Source organism: Corvus kubaryi, unplaced genomic scaffold (genome assembly GCF_017639235.1).
Source record: "Corvus kubaryi isolate FWS band 111438036 unplaced genomic scaffold, C.kubaryi_AGA036_p1.0 split3-73, whole genome shotgun sequence".
Lineage (NCBI taxonomy): Eukaryota > Metazoa > Chordata > Aves > Passeriformes > Corvidae > Corvus > Corvus kubaryi.
Genome location: NW_024582091.1, coordinates 24,325,266 through 24,350,020, shown reverse-complemented (window position 1 = coordinate 24,350,020; position 24,755 = coordinate 24,325,266). Strand labels below are relative to the sequence as shown.

The window sequence follows — 24,755 nt, the reverse complement described above, 5'->3', positions numbered from 1 at the left end:
TTCTGCCTGCAGTCAGTCCTTGAACATGAATTGGTATGTAGCAAGTGTTTCTTTTTTAAAAGCTCATACAGGATGCATAACTTAAAGTCTTGTTTTAGAAAAGCCTGTGATTCCTTTGCATGGTGCCTGTTAACAAGCAGACAAGACATACTAATGTCCCTTAGGCATTTCTATCTGAAAACCATGTTAAAAGTGTAACTGTGACTTTTGCAGAACACCCCTCACTCTTGGAATAAGAGGAACAGTCTGCAGCATTTTCCTTTTGTACATCTTGGAGCTTTTCTTTTCCAGATGTAAGTCCTGAAATGGACACCCTTATCTACTTGTCCATATGAAACCTGTGCTGTTTTTCCTTGGCCTTTCCTAGTTTTATTTACCTTCACTAATGTAGATTATTACTCAAGCTATTTCATTCTCAGAACTAAATGGTTACATCACTGTCTCAAGACTGATACTTTGATCTTGTTATGGCAACTCTCTCATGACATAGCTAATCTAAATAGAAGCATGGAACAAAATCAATCTGTAACTGATAATTATTCTAATTGCCCAACTCCTGGCCCAGATTCAGCTGACTTCAGTGCTTATGCAGGTAGGGTAGACATGATTTTGTCAGTAGCCAGGAGCCCTTGTTCCTGCTGTGTCCCATCACTGCTGGTGAAGTACTGGAGGGGGTGTTTGTGTCTGGTGGGCTGGTTTTAAACTTGCCATTTTGCCAGAGATGGGCTATGGAGTAACTTCCCCTGCAATTATGTAGGTGGATTGAAGGAAAATGGCAACCTCTTGAGTGAGAGCTGTCCATTTGCTGCAGTGCAGCTGTGGTGGTGCACAAACCATGTCATGCAGCACTTCCACCTGCGGACGGAAGTGGCAGCCATGTGAATGGTGACCCCATGCACAAATGCACTGAACACGTGCTTGCATAGAAGAATCACCCATTCCTCAGAGCCTGCAGCTATTCTACACCATGTATTCACTCCTCAGGGGCTGGCTGTCACAGAGGAATTATGGACAGAGATGGGCACAAGATGAACCATAAAATTCACCTTTCTACCTTTAAAAATAATTTCAATAAAGTTACCTAACTTAAATTTATTTTTAAAATGCTATATTATATATAGCAAGAGCACATCAATATGAGAAAGTACCACTGTTTGGAACCAGTAACAACATATTTTCTATTAAGGACTAAAAGCAGCACATTTCAGAGCAACAAAACTTCAGTGCGTCTTTACAAAAGGAAGAAAATTAGTAAGGCACTTCCTCTAGGGTGGTAATAGTAAAAGCACCAGGCAATACAATAGTAATGAAAATGTTAATTTTAAACAGACTTACTATGCAAGACAAAGGCCTGGATGCTCCTAGGAGCAGCTTGTAATAACACTGGTCTAAGCCAGAACAAAACACAGCAGCATAGTACAAGAGTTTGTTTGTATTTTACCTTTTTGCCAACATTATTAAGGGAAACTAACATGACCAGGTTCAAAGCAGGGCAACAGAAGGACCTCTTTCAGTCATCAGGACATCCTACTTGTCACAAGTTCTTTACTAAACCAGTTACACTTACTTGGAATGGGCACAGCCTTTGTGGCTGGGCACATATCCAGGCTTGGCTGTGCCCTTTCCTAGGGGAGTCTGACACTTCTGTCCAATGGGGAGCCAGCAGCCCCCCACAAACATTGCTCTCCAACATCACCAGAATGTTTGGGGAGTCTGGCATTCTCCATGGTAAGCCCAACAGGCAATGGCTGGAAAACTCAGTAACCACAGTGCTTATGTGCTGTTGGAGTCATCTTTAGTGGTATTTTCCCTAAGAATTCTTGTTTTCTATAAGATTTTGGAGTTCAGGAAGACTCTACTTACTGAAACTGTTTTAAAAGGTACAAATGTGACATGGCAAAGAAGAAAAATAGCCACAACTCAAGAAGTCAGGCAACCTAGAAAATGGGCAAATTCTTCATATTTCAATGCATCCTTTTGCCAGCCCTCTCTTTTTCTAACAAAATATCTGCTACTTTACATCCTCTATACATGAGAAAATCTAGAATTTTTTCTGCATTTAGGACTTACTATATTAGCTTACTAACTAAACTTGAAGCCACATGTTAAAAATTCTTTGGATGTGCTGTACTAGCAGTCTTTAAATTTTCAGTAAACATAAGTTTGTTCCAGTGAACCAAATATATTAATTTCCCGTAGTGAATATTTCTCTATACTACAGCTCATAGGTCCACGTTGCTACAGCCACATATACACTGCACTCCTGTCCTTTGTAAAATAGGTTACACTTACTGACTATTCTGGGTTAACTACACACTGACAGAATTGTAACTCCATGTGGTCTCACCCGTGTTTAGTTGTCCCATTCTAGCCTGAGGCATACTGCCACTTTCTATCCAACACTGAGTTGTAAGGATTCAAAAAAAAAAAGGTTTTGAGATACCCAAGCTTTTATAGGGATAATAATCTTGGATAGGGAGGTGAAATCATTCTGTTGCTTGTTCTTTTTAAAATTGTGAAGAAAAGACAAAACTCTCATTGTTGATCCTGTATCCTCCAGAGATGGCAGTGCTGATTCCAGTGTCCAGAATAGTGGCCAATTCAAACATCATCTTTCCTTCTTTGGGTTTATACAACCAGCGGTTCCCAACACTGCGTTAACTTTTCTTCACTGGCTGTGTTGACAACAACATGGTCACAATCATACTGTGTGCCTCCTGTAGAGAGAAATTTCAAAGAGGGTATTTCATCTTTGAAATAAGAGACAAATACTCTAGGTCTCAGAAAAGCTCTAGTAAGAGCTGGTGTAGACAGTTTCTCTTCAACCCATGGATCTGAGAAGACAAATGTATTTTCATCACTGCCTGCTTTTGGAATTCATTTTGAAACAGTTTTTGAATTAACCAGGATCAATCTGCCTTATTCTCTCCACCCATTCAGTAATTCAGTTTTTTGGCTTTTTCAGCCTGGATGGAAAGGGAAAGAAACCCTGAAATACACTCAGTATTGCAGTGTTGAAGACTGTCACTTCCCAAAAGTCACACTTGACTAATTCAGTTTTCCTGCAACAGTTGTCAATTGTCACTTGGCTCTGAAAATGGAGTGAAGATGTTTAGATGATGAAGTAAGTCCTGCTACTAACAGACAATATGCATGTGACCATGTCAGAGACAAGGTCTGGCACTGGTTTACTCCTTGCCATTATAATCCTTTATTTTGACCAGAATGTTCAGCTGTTTGCACTGGCAGCTGAACATATCTGAATGCAAAATAAGAACATTTCTTAGAAGAGCTTAATCTGCTTACACGATGCAATGCCAAACACGTTCTCATAGAAGAGCACCATTAATATTCTGACTTAAGAAACTGGGAAGCAAAGACACATTTGACTAGAGCTGAAAGTCAGAATTGATGGTTTTTTCCCTCAGATCTAGTACATATTGCAGAAATGTAGGACACGTGCATCTCCTGTAGTACAACACACCTGCAAAGCAAGTGGTATTCCCACTGGAAGCAGCCATCTGAGCCAACCATTTATACAAAGCACTGCAACGCTCCCACGACCACTGTCTTTGTGTTCTGCACCCCAATTGCCTCACCCTCCCTGACTGAGCAAAAGACAAACTTGACAGCTGAAAGCTTGTGTTTAATGTAACATACTGAGCTATGTAGCTCATGTTATTTTTTGTAGCTCAGTTAGCACTGTGAGTGCAAAATTTGTTTTTAAGTGGTGTCTGATAGAATGTAAACACGCTAAAATGGGAAAAGATGGGATTTTTTTTTCAGTGGACGGAGAGACTGTTTACTTTGATAGCGTGGTGCTCTGGACAAGGCTTTGTGCTGTGCCAGTTTGTCCACAAGGTGGCACTGGCAACTGCACAGTTAAACAACTGCGTTCATTTGCTGAGGAATTCTTTAATGCACAATTCGTGGTCCAGAATGGATCAGCAGAATTGGCAGGAACAGGCAATGTTCCTACTAGGCTTTCTCAAATAAAAGCCACATGTATCTACTGTTTTGTATTTACTGTACAGATTTACTTTGTTTTAAAGCTAAGAGTGCATCTATACTTCCACCACCAGACCTACCCTTTGTGAACTTCTTCAGTTATAAATGCAGAATACATAATTGCCTTCAACATGCTTAACTGAAGAAAAGGCAATGCAATAGTATTTCTGCTTGTTTGGTGCCACTTAGAATGGGCTTTAAAAAAAGGTATGCAGTCATTGTGACTAGACTCTCCTTGAACTGGAGTGGTTTTGTTAAGTTTATAGTTAATCTTCATTAGCTTTTTGTGGCAGTAAAGAGAATTTGTGACCATTTGTGCCACTGTTGTATTATGGTCAGACACCAGATAACCCTGATCTCACAGTTCTGACAGTCCTACCCAGCTGTGGTGGGTGATTGTCCCACTCTGCTCTGTGCTCACCCTGAGTGAGCAGCCTCACCTTGAGTCCTGTGTGCAATTTTGGGCACCACAATATAAAAAAGATACAAAGCTATTAGAGAGCATCCAAAGGAGGCTACAAAGAAGGTGAAGGGCCTTGAGGGGAAGCCATACGAGGAGCAGCTGAGGTCCCTTGGTCTGTTCAGCCTGAAGGAGAGTGAGGAGAGACCTCACTGCAGTTTACAACTTCCTTGTGAGGAGAAGAGGGGCAGACACTGATCTCTTCTCTGGTGACCAGTGGCAGGACCTGAGGGAATGGCCTGAAGCTGCATCAGGGAGTTTTAGGTTGGATACTAGGAAAAGGTTCTTCCCACAGAGGGTGTTTGAACACTGAAGGAGGCTCTCCAGGAAAGTGGTCACAGCACCAAGCCCAACAGAGTTCAAGAAGCATTTGGACAATGCTGTCAGGCCCATGGTGTGGCTCTTGGGGTGTCCTGTGCAGGGCCTGGAGTTGGGCTTTGATGATCCTTATAGGTCCCTTCCAACTCAGGATATTCTACGATTCTAGGAGTTCAGTCCTGTTTAGTTCTAAAATGCTGACTGTTGACTATGATATTTTTCTGGTTGGTTTGGGGTTTTTTTTTGGGGGGGGTGGTGGTTGTAAGTGATGTAATTAATGTCATAGCATCAATTAAGAATTAATTTTAAAACAGCTAAAATATTAATAGAAATAGAATAAAACAGATATAGAAAATGTTTACTCCCCTCACCCAAAAAAGCAATTATGTAAGAACATTTGATTATGCTAATTCTCCTAATCATTCAATTTTCTACTTTTCAGACTTTCTGTGAAGCTCTGAAAACAAAGTTCAGAAACAGTATCTACACAAATCAAATTACTATGACAAAAGTGACTCCAAAATACACATCAAGTGCTCACAGACCCTAGGCTGCTATGGCAGAGTCTCATGCTTGCCATAGCAGCATAACCATTAATAAACAAAAAACCCCCACCTTTTTGCATCTAATCACATCAGTATACAAGCCTGCCATTGCTTTCCTAATATCCTTTGGCTATTTCATCTACAACTACTAGGTAAGAAAATTTGCTCTATAGAAATTAAAGTTAATGAGAAGTTAGGTTGTTCTTGCTTCAGCATTTTAAGTAAACATATTCACATTGCCCAAAAATTAACTGAGGCTATCTACAGTGAGTGGACACTGAGAATACAAGATAAGCAAGTACTGTGAGTTACTAAATGGTATGTAGGAGAAATGAAATGAAGTCTTAGGGCCTGTATAATTCAGAAGGTCAGACTAGCTGATCGGGTCTTTTTTGCTTCTAGATTAAAGCAACTAAAGCACTATCCTTAATTTATAGGCACGTTTAGCGTGTATCCCACTGCAAATACCATGTAATTAAGACCCAATGTAATGAGATAACATTTGCTTACCTTTGATATCTAAAACCAGCTTGGGTTTCATCTTGCTATAAATTCTGCCATCGGGACTAATATGCCAATATTGTTTGTCTTCATTCCGCTCAAATGACAGACCAAGTTTAGAGCCAGGAGTTATAAGATTTCCAACAATTGTCAAGCAGCAATCCTCTGCCATCTGTGTTATCAGGAAGGTAACAGCAATTATTCAAAATGGCCTTACTTCTAGTGTCAGCTGGTTTTTTTTATCAAATAGGAGAGATAGCATCAGGTGAGAATAGAATTTAGGAATTACTTTCCCTCAAGGAATCTATTTTTGCCCCAAACTCAAGACTCATTTTTCTTTTGTTCCTGTTTCTGCTGACACTCTCCACTACACAGGAACTGTAAAATAACTACCCTGTATCAGATCAAAAGGAACAATTAGCACCTGTCTCTAGCAGCAGCCAATAACCAAAGATTACATTGATACTGTGGAAGATTACATTGACCGAACTCTTGTATGCAGTATGTTCCTGGTTATCTCTTCAGTCTACAGCAATTGCCAGCCCAGAAGCTTTTCCATGCATCCCCATATCTTTAATGCTCATCTTCCGTCCCATGTGTAAATTTATTAGTCACTACCCACCAAGATCAGTGATTTTACATGAACACTCTTGAGTATCGTAACCCTTCGATACTGTGGTAAGCAGTTCCAAATCCTAACTACCACTATTTTAAAAAAATTAGGAATAATTTGATATGCAACTAGTTTCATTTGATACTCTCCTCATCCCTTGATCATTTCAAGGGATGTCTTGTCCATGCTATGTTTGCAGAGACTTCAAGCACACCATCCTTCAAATGGCTAAAATGTCCTCGCTATTTTGTCTCTTCCTTCCATAGAGGCTCTCCATTTCCTCTGAACATTCTTTTTTCTTTCAATCACTTTTAGTTTTGCAGTAACCTTTTCAGATAAAGGACATAACTGCACAGTATCAAGTGTATGCATTTCACAGGGTATCACAGTAATATTTGCTTCTTTATTCTACACTCTTTTCCTAGTCACTTGTATTACTTGATTCCAAAAGTCTGCAAATGTATTCTGGTTAAAAAAAGAGCTGGCAAAAATTAAGCTTACTTCAAAGGATTATTAAGGCTGTATTACTAAGTAACAGTCAATTTTTCTAGATAAAGCGATTTTCAGTAGATCACCACAAGCTGTGCCTTTTAACTACTGAATGCACTTCTGTGGCAGGTTAAACACTCATCTGCCATTGTTGAAATGGCTCTAAATTATTTTTACAAGTGCTTTTGAAAGCACTATTTCTTGAAAAAGTCATACTTCTGACTATCATAACCTAGGATTCGAGTAAGTCGATTTAGTTGTGAAATTCCCGTTTGTATCTGAAGCATTCTCTAGTGGAACTAGGAAAACTCTGAGCTTAGACATTAGGTCCACTGGGCCAGTACTTCACCCATCTCCAAGAAACTCATAAAAAGTAAGGAAACCTGCATTCACATCTATTTCTGAAAAAAGGAGCAGATTGACTTTCATATCCTGCTTACTGGTTATCCCACATACTTAAAACGGCCCTTCCTTGAAAACCCCAGGCACAACCCAAGGTACTGTGACACAGTCACTGAGATGACCCAAGCTTACAGGAAGGTGCAGGTTCTTCCAGTGACCTATGTCTGCCTATGTGCAGGTAGCCCAGTTTTCTTTGTAATATGTGGTAAACCCCAATTTTTGGTTTGTGCAAAATGGATTTACTATCATTCGCCAGAAAGATGGCAGAGCTCTGTAACAGTTCAGTCACTTAAGATCAAAGTTGCCAGCTTGCACTCTGCACTAAGCTACCTGATTGCTATACAGCACAAGCTGTGTATTTTCTGTGCACAGAAGAATTGCTTTGTGAGATACAGAAAAAGGGGCAAAAACCAGGAGCATTTATCCAAAGCCGTATAATACAGCACTGCCTCAATATGAAAACTTTCAGTGACATGTTTGAGAGGCACCATCAAAAGAGAAGTCTTTTGTATGTGATATTAAAGCTTTTAGCTTACTTTGCATCATTTTGCTGTCTGCATAAATCCCTTTTACAACTGCATGTGTCCTGTAAACATGTCTGAACAATGCCTTAGCTTATTAACAGTAAGATTCTTCCCTCCAGCATAGATGACATAGTTATAAATGGCTCCTTTGAAGTTATACAATCCTATAGAAAAAGTTCACATGATTCTTTGCAGTCAAGCTGTTTAACAGTATTAAAGTAACTTAATTTTCTTTTGGGTGGCATCCCTACCTAAGACTGTTCATGCTTAAACATTATATGAACTGCGCATACCTCTGCTCACCTCAATGACAATTTGCCCGTGATTAGTTTTATGGACTGTGAGAAAAGTAAGGCTTCATTTGGAAACTTGTACAGAGGAAAGGAAAAAGGATGGATTTGACAAATACAGGGATAGAAAACAAACAAAAAAACCCCAAAACAAAACAAAAAAAACCCCCCACTCCCAAACAGCTCAAGAGAGTGGGATTTTATCTTTAAGCTTGCCTAAATGCAGAAGAGGATATCAATCTACATTACACTAACTGTCCTACCACAAGGTATGCATAGTTCAAAATATTATCAGTACTTGAAAAAGTCTCCCCTGCTTGGATACTTCTGCAATATTTTCTCTCAAAATTTCAATTATATCAAAAAAGTATCATACAACTAGTTTGTTGTTGTTTGTTTTTCACCTGAAAAAGCCAGAGTTGATCAAAACAAAACCCACAAAAACCAACTCCCAACAGAAAGATTACATTATAATTGAAACAGATTAAGCCTATAAAATAAATGAAGATTCTGCAGTAGGAACTAAATTCCTAAAGCCCTACAGTTGGAGAGGAAAAGAGAAAATGCACATTGAACTCAAACCTTACCCGACACCTTATGAATCCATCCTGATAAACCCAGATTTGATCATCTGAGTCTGTATCTTCTGCAACCTGTATTCTGAGAAGATTCAGATTATCTAGGTTTCCATCAGCTGACATGAATTTTCCCGTTTCCTTGTTTCGAAGCCTGAAGTACACACGTTTCTGCAGAAAACAAAAGAACTCTTTAACCACAATCTCAGCAGAGAAGATATCCTGCTCTGGGTTAACTTCAGAGCAGCTACTGTCAGTGCTGAACCCCAAAACTCCCTCTTTCTTTCTGAAACCTTGACTTTTTTATTCAATGATTTAATTCAGAAGCCCATAAACATCTTGGGCAAGACAAGCTTTGAGAACTCGCCACTCTGCATGGAGAGTTTTAGGCTTTCCTAAGCACTGAAATCAGCACACAGTGGAAAGCTAAAAATTTTTAATTCAGAGCAGAACTAACTTCTCTCTGCTAACTCCTATAGATGCTCTGAGCTTTTATTAAGGGTTCACTTGTGTGGCCCATTACACATGAACACCTCTGTTCAGACAAGCTCTCAGCAGGGCAGTCAAAATGCATTATTCCTAACTCTGCTTAGGGCTATACAAAGACAAAGCTATGACAGCAAGAAAATGCAGTTGGTTACAGGTACAAGTACCCTGTGAATTAGAAAAAGCTGTTTCTCCAAGGAAATATGGCTCAGCAAGAACCTCAGATGTTAAAGCTCCCAGGACTGCTGCACCATTGGACAAGATCATATGGTCCTTATTTAGAGAACAAAATGAACAGGGCATGACAAGAATAAATTTTGCATTAGATTTGCAAATCATTCTGCCAAGTAATAAGCAGGGAGGGACCTTCCCTCCTAAATCAATACAAAATCACTACTAACTGAAGTATCTTTTTTTTTTTTTCCCCCAATTTTCTTGTTGTTCCGTAAAAAATACAGATATGCCAACAACCAGTCTGGGTGCTAGTTATGAAACAAGTTACAATACTTTATATATAGCAGTTATAGCCATTATTTATTAATCCTTAATTAATCCTTATATGCTGTCTTCTGTACTTTGGTTTAAAGGATGTTCCTAATAAACAGTTTAAGCAGTGTAACTGCAAAGCCATGTAGCATAATCAAACAGCTTTTATTACACACAAAATTCTGGAGTGATTTCTTTACACAATTGCCAATGCTGAAGTTTGTCACATGCCTGTGACAAGGCTGTAACACTGCTTTCAACTGCATAGTATCTCCTCAACCCCATAACAAGATATAAATTAGTACTTGATAAGCTCATGTCAAAGCCTACTCACCTGCAGTAAAGGTCTCAGAGAACCTATCTGACAAAAGCCACTGGCTTTATACCAATCTGGAATTTCATTTGGTGTTAACAACATCTGACGTCCCCTGTAATTAGTGTGTTCGTAAATTATCCATCTATGAGGAGAAAAAATAAGACAATGTTTTAACTGCCAAATTCTGCTTTGGAATCAATAAAGGAGTTTAATAGAAGTCTGTCCCACAACATAGTAGTGTTTAGCTTTGGAAAGCCAGTGACCTTTGTAACAGGCCTTAAAAAATAATAACATTACATCCTGATTTAGATCAGCCACATTAACATGAGTACACAGGAGTTCAGATTTTAGAGTCCTATTATTTAAAAATTACAAGCTGAATGAAACAAAGCATTTTCTTGAGAACCCAACTTGTAAATACCATTTGTTTTCAGGAGGCACTGTGACTCCTCAAGGAGCATAGATCTATATGCCACATGTGCTGTATGTGCTACACTGCTGCAGGTGCAGAACCAGCTGTTTTCCAGCTGTTTTGTGTATCTGAACTTGGCCAGGCCTGGTGTGCGTGAGAAAGAACTACTATGGATGCAGACTGGAGCAAGCAAATACTGGAAACTGCAACAGGGTGAAGTTCTCTCAGGTATTTCGGTAGAGGTTTTATTTCATAACACCTCTCTTCTTTCCAAGTACCTGAAAGGGTGGTGGGGAAGAGATAGACCAAGAGTGCACATAGAAAAATTTTGTTTAGCGTTCCATAGTGTGCATCCAACTATGCTTAAAATCACACATTGAGTGTAATCTGTCAGAACCCAACTTCTGATTCTCCATTATTGGCACAACCAGTGAATTATGGCTGGGCTTCAAAATAGGCTGCAATACAGTGCAATTTGTAGAGTTTTCTCACACTGATGTGCTGGGACGGTCCAGTGGCCATGGGGGTTTGAGCACATGAACACTCAATATGCAAGTTTTCAGGTTACCTCCTTCCACTGACTGATTTGTCACCAGACATCTCCATCCAGAAGCACACTCACTTTAATTTTGGTGGTTTTTCACTGCCTAATACACATCTAGCCCCAGGTATGAAATTAAGAGAATTATAAATGGTGGTCTCTTAGCAAAGGAAGAGAAGATGAAACCCTCTTCAATAAGGGAGGCAGCAGGGGCAAGTAAACTGTAAACCCTGTACTTTGACACATTTCAGCAGCTGACATTGCTATAATGAAATCAGAATTTTCATATCATATTCTATGTTTCCAGTGATCCACCAGAAAAAACACCCCACACATATTCATTGGACAGGAAACGCACACAATGCACGATTCCATTACCTGGAATCATGACATTGGCAAAGGAGTAACTTGATGTTTGACTTCATGTTATGGAAAGTGAGAATCAACTGTATTGTGGTTATGGTGAAAGATACTGAAACCTTAGGAGGCTTCAGAATACAAATATGTACTTTTTCTTACTCCCTTTGTGTCAAAGTTCAGTTCAGTGTGCTAAGGAAACCCTTTGACCAGCTTATCCAGATGGGGAAAATGGTTTGCTCTACAGATTTATTATAGCTATCCACTTGAGGGCAGTCTTAAGCTACCCAACAGCATCTCTCTAGCACACACCTTGGAAATTCCTCTCTTCAAAAGAACACATTTAAATGCAAAGCAACAGTAACATGGATCTATCATTAAAAACAAAAAAACCCACCAAAACTGGAGGCAAGTATCTTAGAGGTAGAGGTTAACAACAGGGGGGAAAAAAACCCAAAAAGAGAACGTAACAGATCTGCTGGAATCCTAAAATATAGGACAGTAGTTTCAAAAATGCTTCCAAACAGCTTTTAAATTTCATCACAGACTATTTTTTACATGATCTTCAAGGGTATACTCAGAGAACACAACTGCTTGAAAACACCTACCAAATCTAACTGCTAGATTCTCATCTAGTTCCTGAAGTAAAAGGGACTATTACTACTAACACCAAAATAGGTGAGATCGTGGTCTAATTGCACCTCTGTGTCCATAGTAGAGGTTAAAGGATGAACATGAAGACTTATTAAAAAACATCTTGAACTTATGACACAGAACACAAACTAAATTATTTTTTTATGTCTGAATCCTAAACCAAGAGCATAGAAGTTGGTTTTAAGGATGCTATCCAAGCTGATTTTTATAATAGGACATGAGAGAAGATGCAAGTTTCCTTGACAGCTTTATTCAAATTCATTTCAACTTTAGTACAGGACATGAGTCAATGATAACATATTGTTGAAACAGGATATGAAAATGCTCTGTAAGAAGAAATGGCATTAATGCACTACACACATTATGATACTCTAATTTTACATTGTGTGATTCCATTTCACCTGTAAATTTGAGTAAGTACATCACTCTAAAGAACCAAAAGGTGATTTTAAACTTACATGCCGCCGAGGACTTGAACTGAAGCTATTCGAGGATTGTATCCCAGGAACTGAAGATTTAAGATTTCTGTACTGAATTCGATTTTCTTTCCTTGGAAACCCATCTTTTCAAAAAGAGCTATGCAGGGCTCAGACAGCTCCTGCAAAAGGAAGATGAGTGCTTTTATAGGGTGTTGGAACTCCAGATGGTGACTGTGAACATCAGTACTCCACATAAGCCCTTTTATTTCAGAGGTTTCTTCTTGATTGTTTAAGATCAAAAACCCTGAATGTTTTTGCTCTTCAGCTCTCTATTTAAACTTGAAAAGTCATAAAAAACCCTTATACAAGTCACACAAGGGATCTTCTTGCATGGAACATAAAACTTCCTTATTTTAAGGCACAAAGATCTCTTTGGCTGATTCTTGCACAATACCTTAAGTATGTTTTAAAATACATTTTAATCAGTGCCAAATCTCTCTTCCATTGCACTAACCCCCACTCAAGGGAATTTTCATATAAAGAGCTGAACAGACAGTAAGATAATACTGATTTCTACAGCTTCAAATGGTGACACCTTGTCAGCACTGCTTATCGCTTAACTGCATTAATTTTTAACTTTTACAGTAGGTTACGGCAACATCAATCTCTGACTAGACGAAAGATTCAAGATTCATATTACTGAGGTAAAATTCATGACAAGTGAAAATTATAACATCTGAATCCTCCAAATCGCTTTGGGGAGATGATTCTTCTCCATCTCTGTCAAAGTGCTTCTGGTGTCAAAGGGATTCTGCCCACATGAAGCTCCCTGCATCACTGAATCCAGTTTGAATGTCTTCTGGAAAAGGAACCTTGGACTCTTTTCTGTGGGGCAAGGTATCTTTAGTGGACTGGAAATAACCTCTCATAATGAAGGCCTTCCTGTGGAAGCTGGGAGGTAGGGTTTGAAGTTCCCCAGGGTAAAGTCAATTAAGCCTGAGTGTCCTGGTGTTACAGTGTACACTCAGACACAAATGACACTGCCACTCCCTTTCTCATAAATCTTCCAGCAACGACTGCATAAAAACCAACACCACAGCCAGAAGAGCTCCTTACTTCTGGCATGTGTTCAGTGCACTCACATCAACGGGATCAGGAACGCCTGACATGACGCAAAGTCTCGACAGACTCCCATCAGCCTCAGGCATGGAAACAGGCCCTCCAAGGCAGATCTGGCTCCATGCATGCATGGCAGCTCATATATGCATGCTTCCATATGAATTTATTAGTCAAGACATCCCATCTACCAATTTCTAATGCCTGAATTCCTCTTTAATCTTCCTTTAGATGTTTAAGGGCTCAGATGACAGCGTTGTCTGAGTGTCACCATTATCTGTACAGCGGTCCAGGTTACCACACAGCAGCTGAGCTATGCTTCCTGATAGCATACATGCTGCTAGGCTGTGGAAAATGCCAGGAGAGGCCTTTTCACTTTACTCCAAAATCAGAGTATGCTCAGCCCCACCATGAAAGGCAACACCAGTTAGACTGTCATGCATCACCACAGGTAAAGAGCCCAGCAGGACTAGTCACACTGTGATGATGTCCCAGTGTCTCTGAACTCTAAGCCCTTTTACCGACTGGCACCTGCCCTCTGAGACATGCAACTTCTCAGGCAACAGCCTTTCAACCTCATGTAGTGCTTTAGAAATAATCTACTTGCAAAGAAAACAGAAACAGAAAAGGAAATCCTCCAGTTTTCTGCCACACCTTACACTGGGCATTTTTTTGATTCAGCAGCAACACTGTTACATAAAACACTTCCCACAGTGAGAAGTGCAAGGTCAGCTCATGAATTTTCTTTCAGTACTTCCCATCTACTGTACCAAGCTGGTGTTCCTGTATATCTACATTTAGTTATTCCACAGAGTTGCTCATTAAAAAGTAATTTCAGATGACTGTTCAAGCATAAACCACATTCACAGCTGTTTTTCATAGTATGTTCAGGAAAAAGAACGTGTCAAACTCAAGAAGGAAAAATACTATTTTGTATCTGCAGCATAACCATGTGGAGCATGCAAAGCAAGCACAACCGAGATATAGTGGCATAAAAACCCCAAAAACCTTGAGCTTATGAACAACCCTTTGCATAGTTTTGTAAGTTCCCTGATTTAAAAAAGCCCTTTTAGCTTTCACTTACAAGTGTATCAAATATCCCTTTAATTTCCTTTTTTAATTTTTTTTAATGCTTCCTTACAAAAAGATCCCTGCAAAGGGGAGCTTAACTAGATAAATACACTAACATGACATTAAAATAGCAAAGGTGCTTCTTGTATAGAAATGTCACAGAAAAATCCTGAGGAAAGTTATAGAAGCAGCAGATGGTGGGGAGGAATTAAGATTGGCACTGCCAAAATACAGGCCCAAAATAAGTCTGACAGGTGAAACCAGGAGCTAAAGTAATAAGGTTCAAGCTTTTGGAAAATCATGAAAAATAAACAATATAAATAGTTAAATAGAAATTATCGTTCTTTCTGTACTGGTTTGCTAATAAACCAATGAGCAAAGTAACCCATTTTCCTCTTCTCTGCAGATAGGGAGCCTCTGAAGAAGGAAGCAGCAGCACATGATTTGCAGGCAGATGCAGGTCTGTGCTACTGTCTGAAGTGTGACAAAATGCTAGAACAAGTTTCACAAGTGTAAAGAACTTAAAGAAGCGCAGAACTGGCATTTATGTTTTAACGCAACAGTCTGTCACAAATAGTAAATCTTTCAAAAGTAAGCTGATCCTTCCGGCTTGAAACAAGCATTCTAAACCCAGGAACTACTGACATGTACAGAAAAACCTATTTTAATTCATGATGATCACCCACCTAGCTTGGCTAGAAACAATTCTATTGTTTTTAATAGGATCTGTCTACTAGACAGAGAGTTCAGAAGGCAGACATTCTTGCTGCAGTTGTTTGTTTACAGAGTACATCAAAATTCTCCAGAGACATGAAAGAGGATGACACATTTTAGCTCTCCTTCATCAACTGCTACACTGCTGACAGGTTACTAAAATTACAGTGGAGTGCAATAAAGCTGCCAAATTCAATACAGAGATATCTTCAAGAAGATATTCAATAGTGAACTCCTCCTTTATTAAAATGAGGACCATCTCCTCATGTTGCTGTTAAGTTCCTGGAATCTTGACCACATTTTGCTAGTAATTACTTCGATCTTAAAAGATACTTGCAGATTCCATAAGTGATCCATCATAATGATTGGTTATAAGCTTGAACTCGTTCCGGGCCACTGATGAGTTACAAAATATATAAATGTAATTTAGTTTGTATCCACAACACATAACATCACTGCCTGATTTTGCCAAATAGTATTGGGTGTTGCTTTACCTTATCTAGAAGAGTCCATTATTTTGTGATTAACTCAAATTCCATTGTCCTGATGATACCAACAGTGTTTTATAATTACATGTATTTCATGCAAAGTTGCTTAAATTAGCCTGTTTTTTCAATATGCATCAAAAACAAGGCCCATGGTACAGATATTTCTTCACACTGTCCTACCACTTTCTCAACACGTTCTAAGTGGTTTCTCTTACTGGGAAATAGACTTGATTCTTTACAGAAGTTCTTTTATAAGCTGTTTTTAAGAACAGGGATCCCAGGCAACTGCTTCTGTGACATCTTCTCCTTTACAAAAACAGCACAGAGGTCAAAAAAACCTGACTTAATGCAGCTAGGACATTTAACTGCTACTGCACAGAAAAAAATCAAACCCAAACAAACAAACAACACCCCCCCAACCCAAACCCTCCTCTGTTGCATGTTTGAATTTTTACTGTTGCAAGAAATGGGGAATTATCGCTGTCTTATCATTACAGTATTTCTAATATGTTTACTTACAATATTTATGATCCGTAAAGATTTTAGAACTGCTTGGGGTGAACAACCCATTGCCGTCAGATCAGGATAGATCCCTTCTTCTAACACATACTGGTTGCCAGCAAATTCCTCCTGGTCATACACTATGCAGCTGCAGAAAGGAGGAGAATAAATTTCCTCTTAAGACATCTGTGCCAGTAAAATGCAGAAACATTATTTACAATGTTTTGTCCTGAAAGACATGCAAACTGCAAAACATTGTTCTCTGTAAGTCCCCATATATGAACCACCCCAGGTGTTAGAAAGCTGGTTGTTTTTCTAAAACTTCTACCATTTTAGTGATTTTGCAGTATTCATTCAATATAACTTACCTGCCATCTAAAATTTTTGAAGACTTCACAGCAAATGAATTGATACATCTTGTGTTTTTTTCAAATATTTGGCAGTTACCCTTGAATTCAGGCTCTGAAAATAACTGGACCTTTAAAAAGTTATAAACATATTTAAGGAAATTCATTCTTCTGTCTTCAGTTACATCTCTACCATTAATTCTATAATTAGATAGAAACATACTTAAAACACCCAGACTTCCTTGGTTACCTATGTTTGTTACCTCTTCAGTGTTGCAATACTTGTTCAAGAGAGCAAGGTTACAATTCCAAAAATTACTTCTAGCTGTACATCACTTAGTAACATACAAAATAATTAAAACAACACTAACGAATATAGCTCCTTGGTCTATCTGCTGGGTAAGATGTTTAAATTCCCACAGAATGGCCAGAATAGGCACACATTTTATTAAAGGGCCATTAAAAGTTTTCTTTTATATTATCAATCTGCTTAGTCTCAAAAATGCATACTCTTCCCAGTAAATGAAAACTCTCTGCTTTGCAGAACACTAACGGTGCATAATCCTGGCAATGGACTCAGACAGCATGCCAAGAGGCATGGTATATATTCCCAGGGTAGATTGGCTTTATGGGCCTGTTACAGCTATAGACACAGCCTCATGTTGGCTCTTTCTCTGCTCCAAGGATCAGAGAGGATACATCCCCCAGAGTCTTTTGCCCTTATTAAAAAAAAATTCTAAGCAGCAAACTTGCTAATTTGGTTAGAGGATAATTAGCCATGATCACACAGAAGTCATTCACATTACTGCATGCCTACCAGCTTTATTCACTCTTAATAGAGATAGGAGTGTGGGCAGGTACAGCGTTCTCCAAAGAGGAACACGCTGACGATGGATGCAGTCTCTTGGCTGCAAGCCTCTACTTCTTTGTTTCCTTAGGATAAGGTCTTCCTTAGGATAGGGTCTTAATAGGCACATAATATACAGATGCAAATAATTTTTCATGCACACAGCTGAAAATAAGCAACCTTGAGATTTTTATTCCCCATAGTTTATGCATTATGCCTGTGCAGGAGATTCCAGTGAAGCGTGCTACTAATCAGGAGTAGCAAACCAGGACAGCTAAGAATTGTCTCCTTAGTTTTTAGTTCCATGATATACTCACCATTTTCACTGAAATGAAAATAAAAATAACTTTGTACAGGGACAAAGGTTCGGAATTAAGAAGGATGAAAAAGCTGTCCATTAGCTTTACTGTCAAAACTACATATTAGTACTTGCACACAGGAGACAATCCAATGTAGAAATATATTAACTCACTGAACAGACAAGTTCTCCCTGCCATTTCCTTCCCTTAACTTATTGACAAAGGTGGCATTAACTTTTAAGCACAACTCAGCAGTATTTGTGAATGAACAACTCCTTTCAAGTACAACCACCACTAGCAAAACTGTTAACCAAAGAAATAGGTTCAAAAGGAGTTAAGTCAGCTGTACCAAGAAGAACAAAATCTATCCTGTAGAGCCCTCACCTCAGCAACAGACTCCAGGTCCTGCACCTCTGCATAGAGGGCTGCGGGCTCCAGCTCCTCAGAACAATCACTGGCACCCCAAAACACCTCAGTCGCTGAACCAAAACATTGCCAGTGCCCTAAGAAAGTTCTGATGGCAACTGTGTATTAAATCCCACCTTCCTTGGGTCTTAATGTGCCTTACTCAAGAGGTTTGGAAAGTAGCCTTCTTTCGCCTGCAGTTTTCACTCTTTGTCTGACTAGTCAGCCGTCTATGCAAATACCTGATGAGTCTTCCACTGGACAAATAGCCATTCCTTCATTTACACGTTAGAGACACTACACAGTATGTTTCATGTGCTTAGAGAAGTGTCTTACCTTGACTTTACCCCTTTCGCTTCCAACAATATCCTGCAAAAGTTTTGAGGGGAAAAAGTGAAAAAAAACATTTCAACAGTGATAAAATAACATACAAAATTTACTGTTAATTATTGTTTAAATAATGTAAATAAACTGAATTTTATAGAAAAAGTAGAGTTCCAAATACTTCAGAGAAGCTTGCAAAACAAGTATAAAGTTAGGTCCTTACCGCAACAATGGGTTGAACTGAAGATATTTTGCAATTCTTTCCCCCCCATGCCTCAACGCTGGGATACAGCCCTTTAGCCAGTATATACTGCTCCCCTGTAAATTCAGGATTCTCATAAGCCACCCATCTGAAAGAGAAAGAAGAGGAGGGTGGTTGGTAGAAGTCACACTACTGTTCCAAAATATAGATGTGTATGTTCATAACTGTCTTAATGTAAGAACAAATAAAAAATACGAAGTGCCAAATTGTGATGCTGTTAAAACCCTGAGCAAAGCAGTGTATCTGATAGTGCAAACCCCATGCAAATTTTACTACCTTCTTCACTATGTTGATACAAATCAGAGTGAATTAGCTAAAGCAAACCACAAGTTCAGACACATCATCTGCTACATATCCTAGAAGTTATCTCCAGTAAGAATATTCCAAGATGTTTTACAATGCTATTTTACCTAGGTCAAGTTCTTCTCTAAAAAATACCCCAAAAACCAGACAGATATCAGAATACAGCTTTTCCAACAAAACCAACTTTCAGAGTCATCTAGACAGTAAATGTAGCAATACTGTTTTTTAATGTTGCCTGTAGCCTTGGTTCACTTGTGTTTAAGCAAATACACACCCCAACAGAATGCTGAGCTGCAACAACAGGCATATATGCTAATCAGAGCAGACTTCCCTGCTAGGAATCAGAGACAGCAAGAAGAACATCCTTGAAAGTTAAGCATTAAAACCACCACAAATTTGACCAGATCAATGTATTTAAATGCAAAGCCATTATTGTAACTGCTCAGTTAGATCTGATGCTTGACATAGGCCACAAACTGAGATCTGCATCAAGTCTTCTGTCTCAGTTGGAATGTGCCTTTTTTGAAAGACTTTCAACTTTTGAGATGATACACACTTGAAGTATTGGAAAAGCAACCAAATCACTGCATATATCTCTCTGATGTCCAATTACCCCTGCAGTGCTTTAGGTCCAATTTTAAATATCTGGTATCAGTTAGTCTGGCTATGCATAGTCTACTACATTCAATAAATCTTCTACTACAGTGTTCTTCTAACCCTGGTTCCATACTGAGAGCCCAAAGAGAGCACCTCCTGCACCTATACTACCTTTGATTTAGTGATAACCTGCAGAACTTCTCTTGCCTTTCACTACTACATTTCCTAAACTTTCTCATACTTACACTCTTTTTTTCCTGTTTGGTTGTTTTTTGAGTGCCCATACTCGAACAGACCACAGCAGCAGCTGCGTTTTGTTCATTAAATTTATGCAGGAATCAGGACATCTTGCTGGTTCCTGGTTCTACATGGAAATCTTCTACTCAGAGTCAACCTGCTTTTAATTTTAGCCGGTATGGTGCATAACGAGTGTATGCTAGGTGATGCCAAAATCCACTTTCAGTGGGCTCAGAAACTTACTGAGTTTCAACACTAACAAAAAATTTCATATCATAAAGCAGTAAAATTATACAGATCTTAAAGTCTGCAAGGGAAGATAACTCTCAACATTGAAATTCCGCATAAATTATCTATGTGTGTCAATCAAGTGGATTCTACTAAGCTGCAGTTTTATTCCAAGTACAAATGCCACAGTGTCTGCAGATACAAGAAGCGGGATAGCCTCAAAGTGAAATAAAGCTGCATCAACATGTGCCAAGAGTATGGACTTTGTTTTACTTGTCCATGGCAAACACTCAGACAATGATTCACATATATCACTATTCACATGTCTTGGTTTGCCTCAGATATAATCAATTATTCCACCTTGTTACACACTAATTACTTACGGCATATTTCAAGACCCATTTCAAACTCACCTCAGAGTAATTCATCAGAGAGACATTGGTATGTACAATAAATTGAGCAGAGAGTTCAAATTTCTCAGGTGTGTCTATACCTGTATACCACATGTACCAAAAGCAGTGAAAATGAGGTTTCCTTAAACAATTTCTTCAGCAGACATTCATTAGATTGTTCAATGCACAAGTGCCAGGATACAGCTATGGTGCATGGTAGTTGTACTCAATTGAGATCTATGCAAACAAGTGTTTCTGATACAAAGTGAATTGTAAGACATGTCAGCAGCCTCCTAAGAATCCCTTGATAGCAGTTATTTAGTTTCCCCCATCTAAAAAGAAGCCTGAATGCAGAAGTAATCAACAAATCTCACTTGCATATGTTTACATTTAAATAAATGGGATTTAAATAATTAAGTGCCACTCTTCTATCCAACTCAGCCCATGCAGTTAGACACTTCCTAGAGTCAGGGCTTAATGGTGAAACACTTGTGCTTCTCCATTCAGAAGCCCATATAACCTGCTTAAAGTAGTAATAACATCATCAAGGACAGGCAGCTGAATTCAGTACCAGCTAAACCTGTCAGACCTCAAGACTATCCCTAGGAAGGAGCACTGCCTTAATCCAACTTCTCACTTAACAGAAAGACCTGGAGAGCAAGACATTGCCTCCATGTCTGAGCAAGAGAGACACATTCCAGCTGCCAGGCACAACAAAAACTGAAATACTGCTCTGCAGCATGGCAGCAACCATCCTGCCCCACAGGCAGTGAGCTCTCCTGACACAACAGATTTTGTAACCCCCAGACGTACAAACTGCCTTAGCGAGGCTGAACAGTAGCTCCCTCCCAGGTTGCTAGCGGGAGGGTGCTGGAGACCTTTACTCCTGGGCATCATCCATGCCCCTGAAACCAGAAGTAGCATTAAGCTTTGATTATGTATTGTTAGTACTATTACACACAGAGAATCTTTCTCCAAAAACCTCTATGTATGACATCTAGGAAGTGCAGCTCCAAACAGGGTCTGAAAGTAGAGCCAAGAAAATAATCCAGACACAGGTAACTCATTGTGGATACAGTATTGCTGCTAGCAAGAATTTTTCTTGCTACTTTCTAAGCCCTGTGAGATGCTTTTCTCTCTCACGAAGAGATTAGCAGAAGTTCTGTAAACTATGAACGCCTGCAACCTTGTAGAACTATGTTTATGGTATAGTAGAAAAATATTTTGACAATGGATGTTTAGGATTTCTAGCCAATCAACCCAGGGGGTGGCTGATCCTTTGTCCAATTAGACTGTGAAGAAAAAGTCTATAAAAGAGTTTGTAAAATAATTAAATAATCTTGCCACACAATTCCTGCCTGCTGCGTCTTCTCCCCTCTCCTCCCTACGGCTGCGGGCTACAGTAATAACTCACCAAAAATCGGATTTGCCCTCAGTTGGCCCAGGACTCACCTTGTCTAACTTTAGGAGGGAGGTCAGAAAGTTAACTGGCACTTGCACATTTGTACCATAATTAACAGATAGGATGAGGTAGTAAAATTCTGTTTATAGCAAAGAGAAAACAGGTTCATCATGCTCCTTTGTGACTGTGATCCCAGTATCCCAGGGACCTGCAAACTTTAATTTTGTGACTCCTTGAAAGTTTTTTTTTTCTGAACATCAGTTCAGTTATAGAGAGAAGTTAAAGCTTTGTTTGAAGTGTTCTCCAATGGGGTAACCAGGGGTACTTGCCCTTTTTAGCTCCCAGTGGAGGTTTGTTCTTGTACCATGTGTCTCTTCAGTTTCACTTGTGTTACCTTCCTGAAGGCATCTAGATTAAATTTACTACACCTTCTGGTTTCTGTATATGAACCACTCATTACCTAATTATTTCCTTAATATCACTATCCATATGTACACTGGAAGCAGCCAAATCTACATTGTGGATTAATTACTTGAAAACTAGGGGAAAACCAGGCTGATAACACAACCACAGTAAACGGATGACTACATAAAATAAACAAATCTGGAAAAATTCCTCCAGCAAGTTCAAAAGGAATCAACTGAAAGACAAGAACTTCTTCAGGAGTTCTGCAAAAAGTTTGGTGTGTTTATGGATAAAGAAAAAGCACATTTCAAACATGCAGTTCCTATGATTTTCATCACTATTAAATATAAACCTGAAGAAGTTTTTAAGCTTAAGGGGAAATCAAAATAGTACAACACTTGATTTTAGTACTTGCTTGAACTTGTAAAGGGTGTTACCTGTTGCTAGTAAATAGTTCCATTTTCCGCCACTTCAACTTCTGCTAGTTTGGAAATAAAGATCAAACCCTACTTAAAAGAAGAAAGGCCTCTCCTATTTTCAGGCAGCCTAGATTGCTTTCTCCCACCCTAATGGCAGAAAAATAATTTTTGAATTTTATGTTTGGCCAGTCTTCAAAAAATGCTCAAGGGCAAAACATTTTCACTTTTAAAGAAGTATATTTTCATTTTTCAAAAAGTCAATCCTCATCTCCTTAGGATATATTTTTCAGGATGTCTTTACAATGGATTTAGCAAAGACATGAAAATATTGCTTGGAAACACAATAGCTAACAATTTTAATGCAGCTAATGCTAAATTACCCCAAAATGGAATAGTCACTCCCCAAATGCAAAGCTGGGCTGTCTCCAGCAATACAGTTTAGATCTGCAGCTGAGCTCAGAACTTGTTCAGTAGTATCTGTGCACTGCAGTGTCAGGCTTTCTTTTCTTTGAGATACCCTTTAAATTACAGAGCAATCAAATTAATTATGTGGGAAATGCAGATCATCTGTTATCTTACTGCTCTAACGGCTTACCCAGATACCTGTAGTTAAAAAATTGCAATAAAAGGTTCAGGGCTTCTTACATTTTTGACTTCTTATTTTAATTGTTTTCAATATGATACCAGGAAGGTTACTTCAAAATATTATGACAAGCTTTTACTGATTCTGTCACAGTTCACTATGTCATAATCTGCATTACAGTCTAAACAGCTCAGGAAATTGCTCAATAGATTATTCATTGCTCTATGACAGATTTCTTGGAAGATATAAAAAAATCTTCTACCTGAACAGATGGTTAACACTTAAAATGAAGCACTGTATTGCCAAACACGACTTCACACAGATCATTCAAGCTTTCTGACACATTAACATTTTGTAACATCACCACAAAACCCCCAAACACTCACAACCTCTCTGAAAACAGGCTCTTAAAAGCTGAGCGCTAACCACTTGTTATGAACAATGCATCTGAACTTTTAAAAAGGTTATTGCTACAAATTACATCTTTTGGAGACTACAAGGTGAGATTACTGGAGCGGTAGCAGAGAAGTTTTGTTCATAATGACTTCTAGCCTCCTTTGCCATCAGCGTATTAAACTTACTCTTAATTACTAGAATGCTCAAACTCACATATGATTCCTATCTCAGATGCAACAGACACATTTACTAGAATGACTACATGAAGGGCATGATAGGTAACCCACAATTTGTTTCCCAACCTTCAGAGGCCACTCTTTCCTATGAATCTCCCTTGCATATTACAGAAGACAAAAGAGCACAGTGACTTCAAAGGTCACCAGGCAGAAAAAAACCTGCTGTCACACCATATTCATACACAAGTTAAAAGCATTCCTCTGGAATGCACGGAGCTTGATTCTGCAACCTTTATCCAAACAAAACTTGCAGAGATATAGCACAGATAACACATGGAAAGATTTAGGGTGTGGCAGGTAAAGCAGAGCTTCCAGCAAGTCACCTGCCTGCATACCAGGCAGGAAGACAGACTGTACATCTCAAGTTCTTTTGGTTCTGATACTTTATTGCAGCCATGATTGCTAATACTTGTCTGCATTTCCAAAATTCTTTGATACAGTCTGCAAGGCTGTGAAACTCAATTTGCAATTGATGGACTCAACTAATCAAATAGCAAAGTCTATCAACTGATCAACTGCATGTGATAGCACTCATGGCACAAAGAGTTGGTTTGTTAATGGCCATGGCTAATACAGAGTTTTGGGAACCATATGTTAAAAAAACCCCAACAAACAATAAAAACCAGCACCATTGCACTAAACCACTGTTAACCTATAGGATTCACTGCAAAAGCAATGTTAATTTTCAGAACAGTTACTCTCCCTAGTATCAAAATGTATTAGTGAGCATGGTGAAAATTATCTCTATTTAACACACAAGTGAGAGAAAGAGCAAAGAATCTACCTC

The 24,755-nt window shown here is 38.9% G+C and overlaps 1 protein-coding gene across 3 annotated transcripts in view; it reads right to left on the bottom strand.

The window, feature by feature from the left end:
- Positions 1 to 1,077: 1,077 nt before the first annotated feature.
- Positions 1,078 to 24,755, bottom strand: part of CRYBG1 (crystallin beta-gamma domain containing 1) — a 98,649-nt gene continuing 74,971 nt past the window's right edge. For all 3 annotated transcript variants that reach the window (XM_042017247.1, XM_042017248.1, XM_042017249.1), the window contains 9 exons: positions 18,732 to 18,858; positions 18,521 to 18,553; positions 16,655 to 16,764; positions 16,305 to 16,434; positions 12,436 to 12,575; positions 10,032 to 10,155; positions 8,738 to 8,896; positions 5,842 to 6,004; positions 1,078 to 2,717 (listed from right to left, as the gene is read on the bottom strand). In XM_042017247.1, coding sequence (XP_041873181.1) covers positions 2,629 to 2,717; positions 5,842 to 6,004; positions 8,738 to 8,896; positions 10,032 to 10,155; positions 12,436 to 12,575; positions 16,305 to 16,434; positions 16,655 to 16,764; positions 18,521 to 18,553; positions 18,732 to 18,858 — 1,075 coding nt within the window. In that variant the 3' untranslated portion in view covers positions 1,078 to 2,628. The remainder of the gene's footprint in view (positions 2,718 to 5,841; positions 6,005 to 8,737; positions 8,897 to 10,031; positions 10,156 to 12,435; positions 12,576 to 16,304; positions 16,435 to 16,654; positions 16,765 to 18,520; positions 18,554 to 18,731; positions 18,859 to 24,755) is intronic.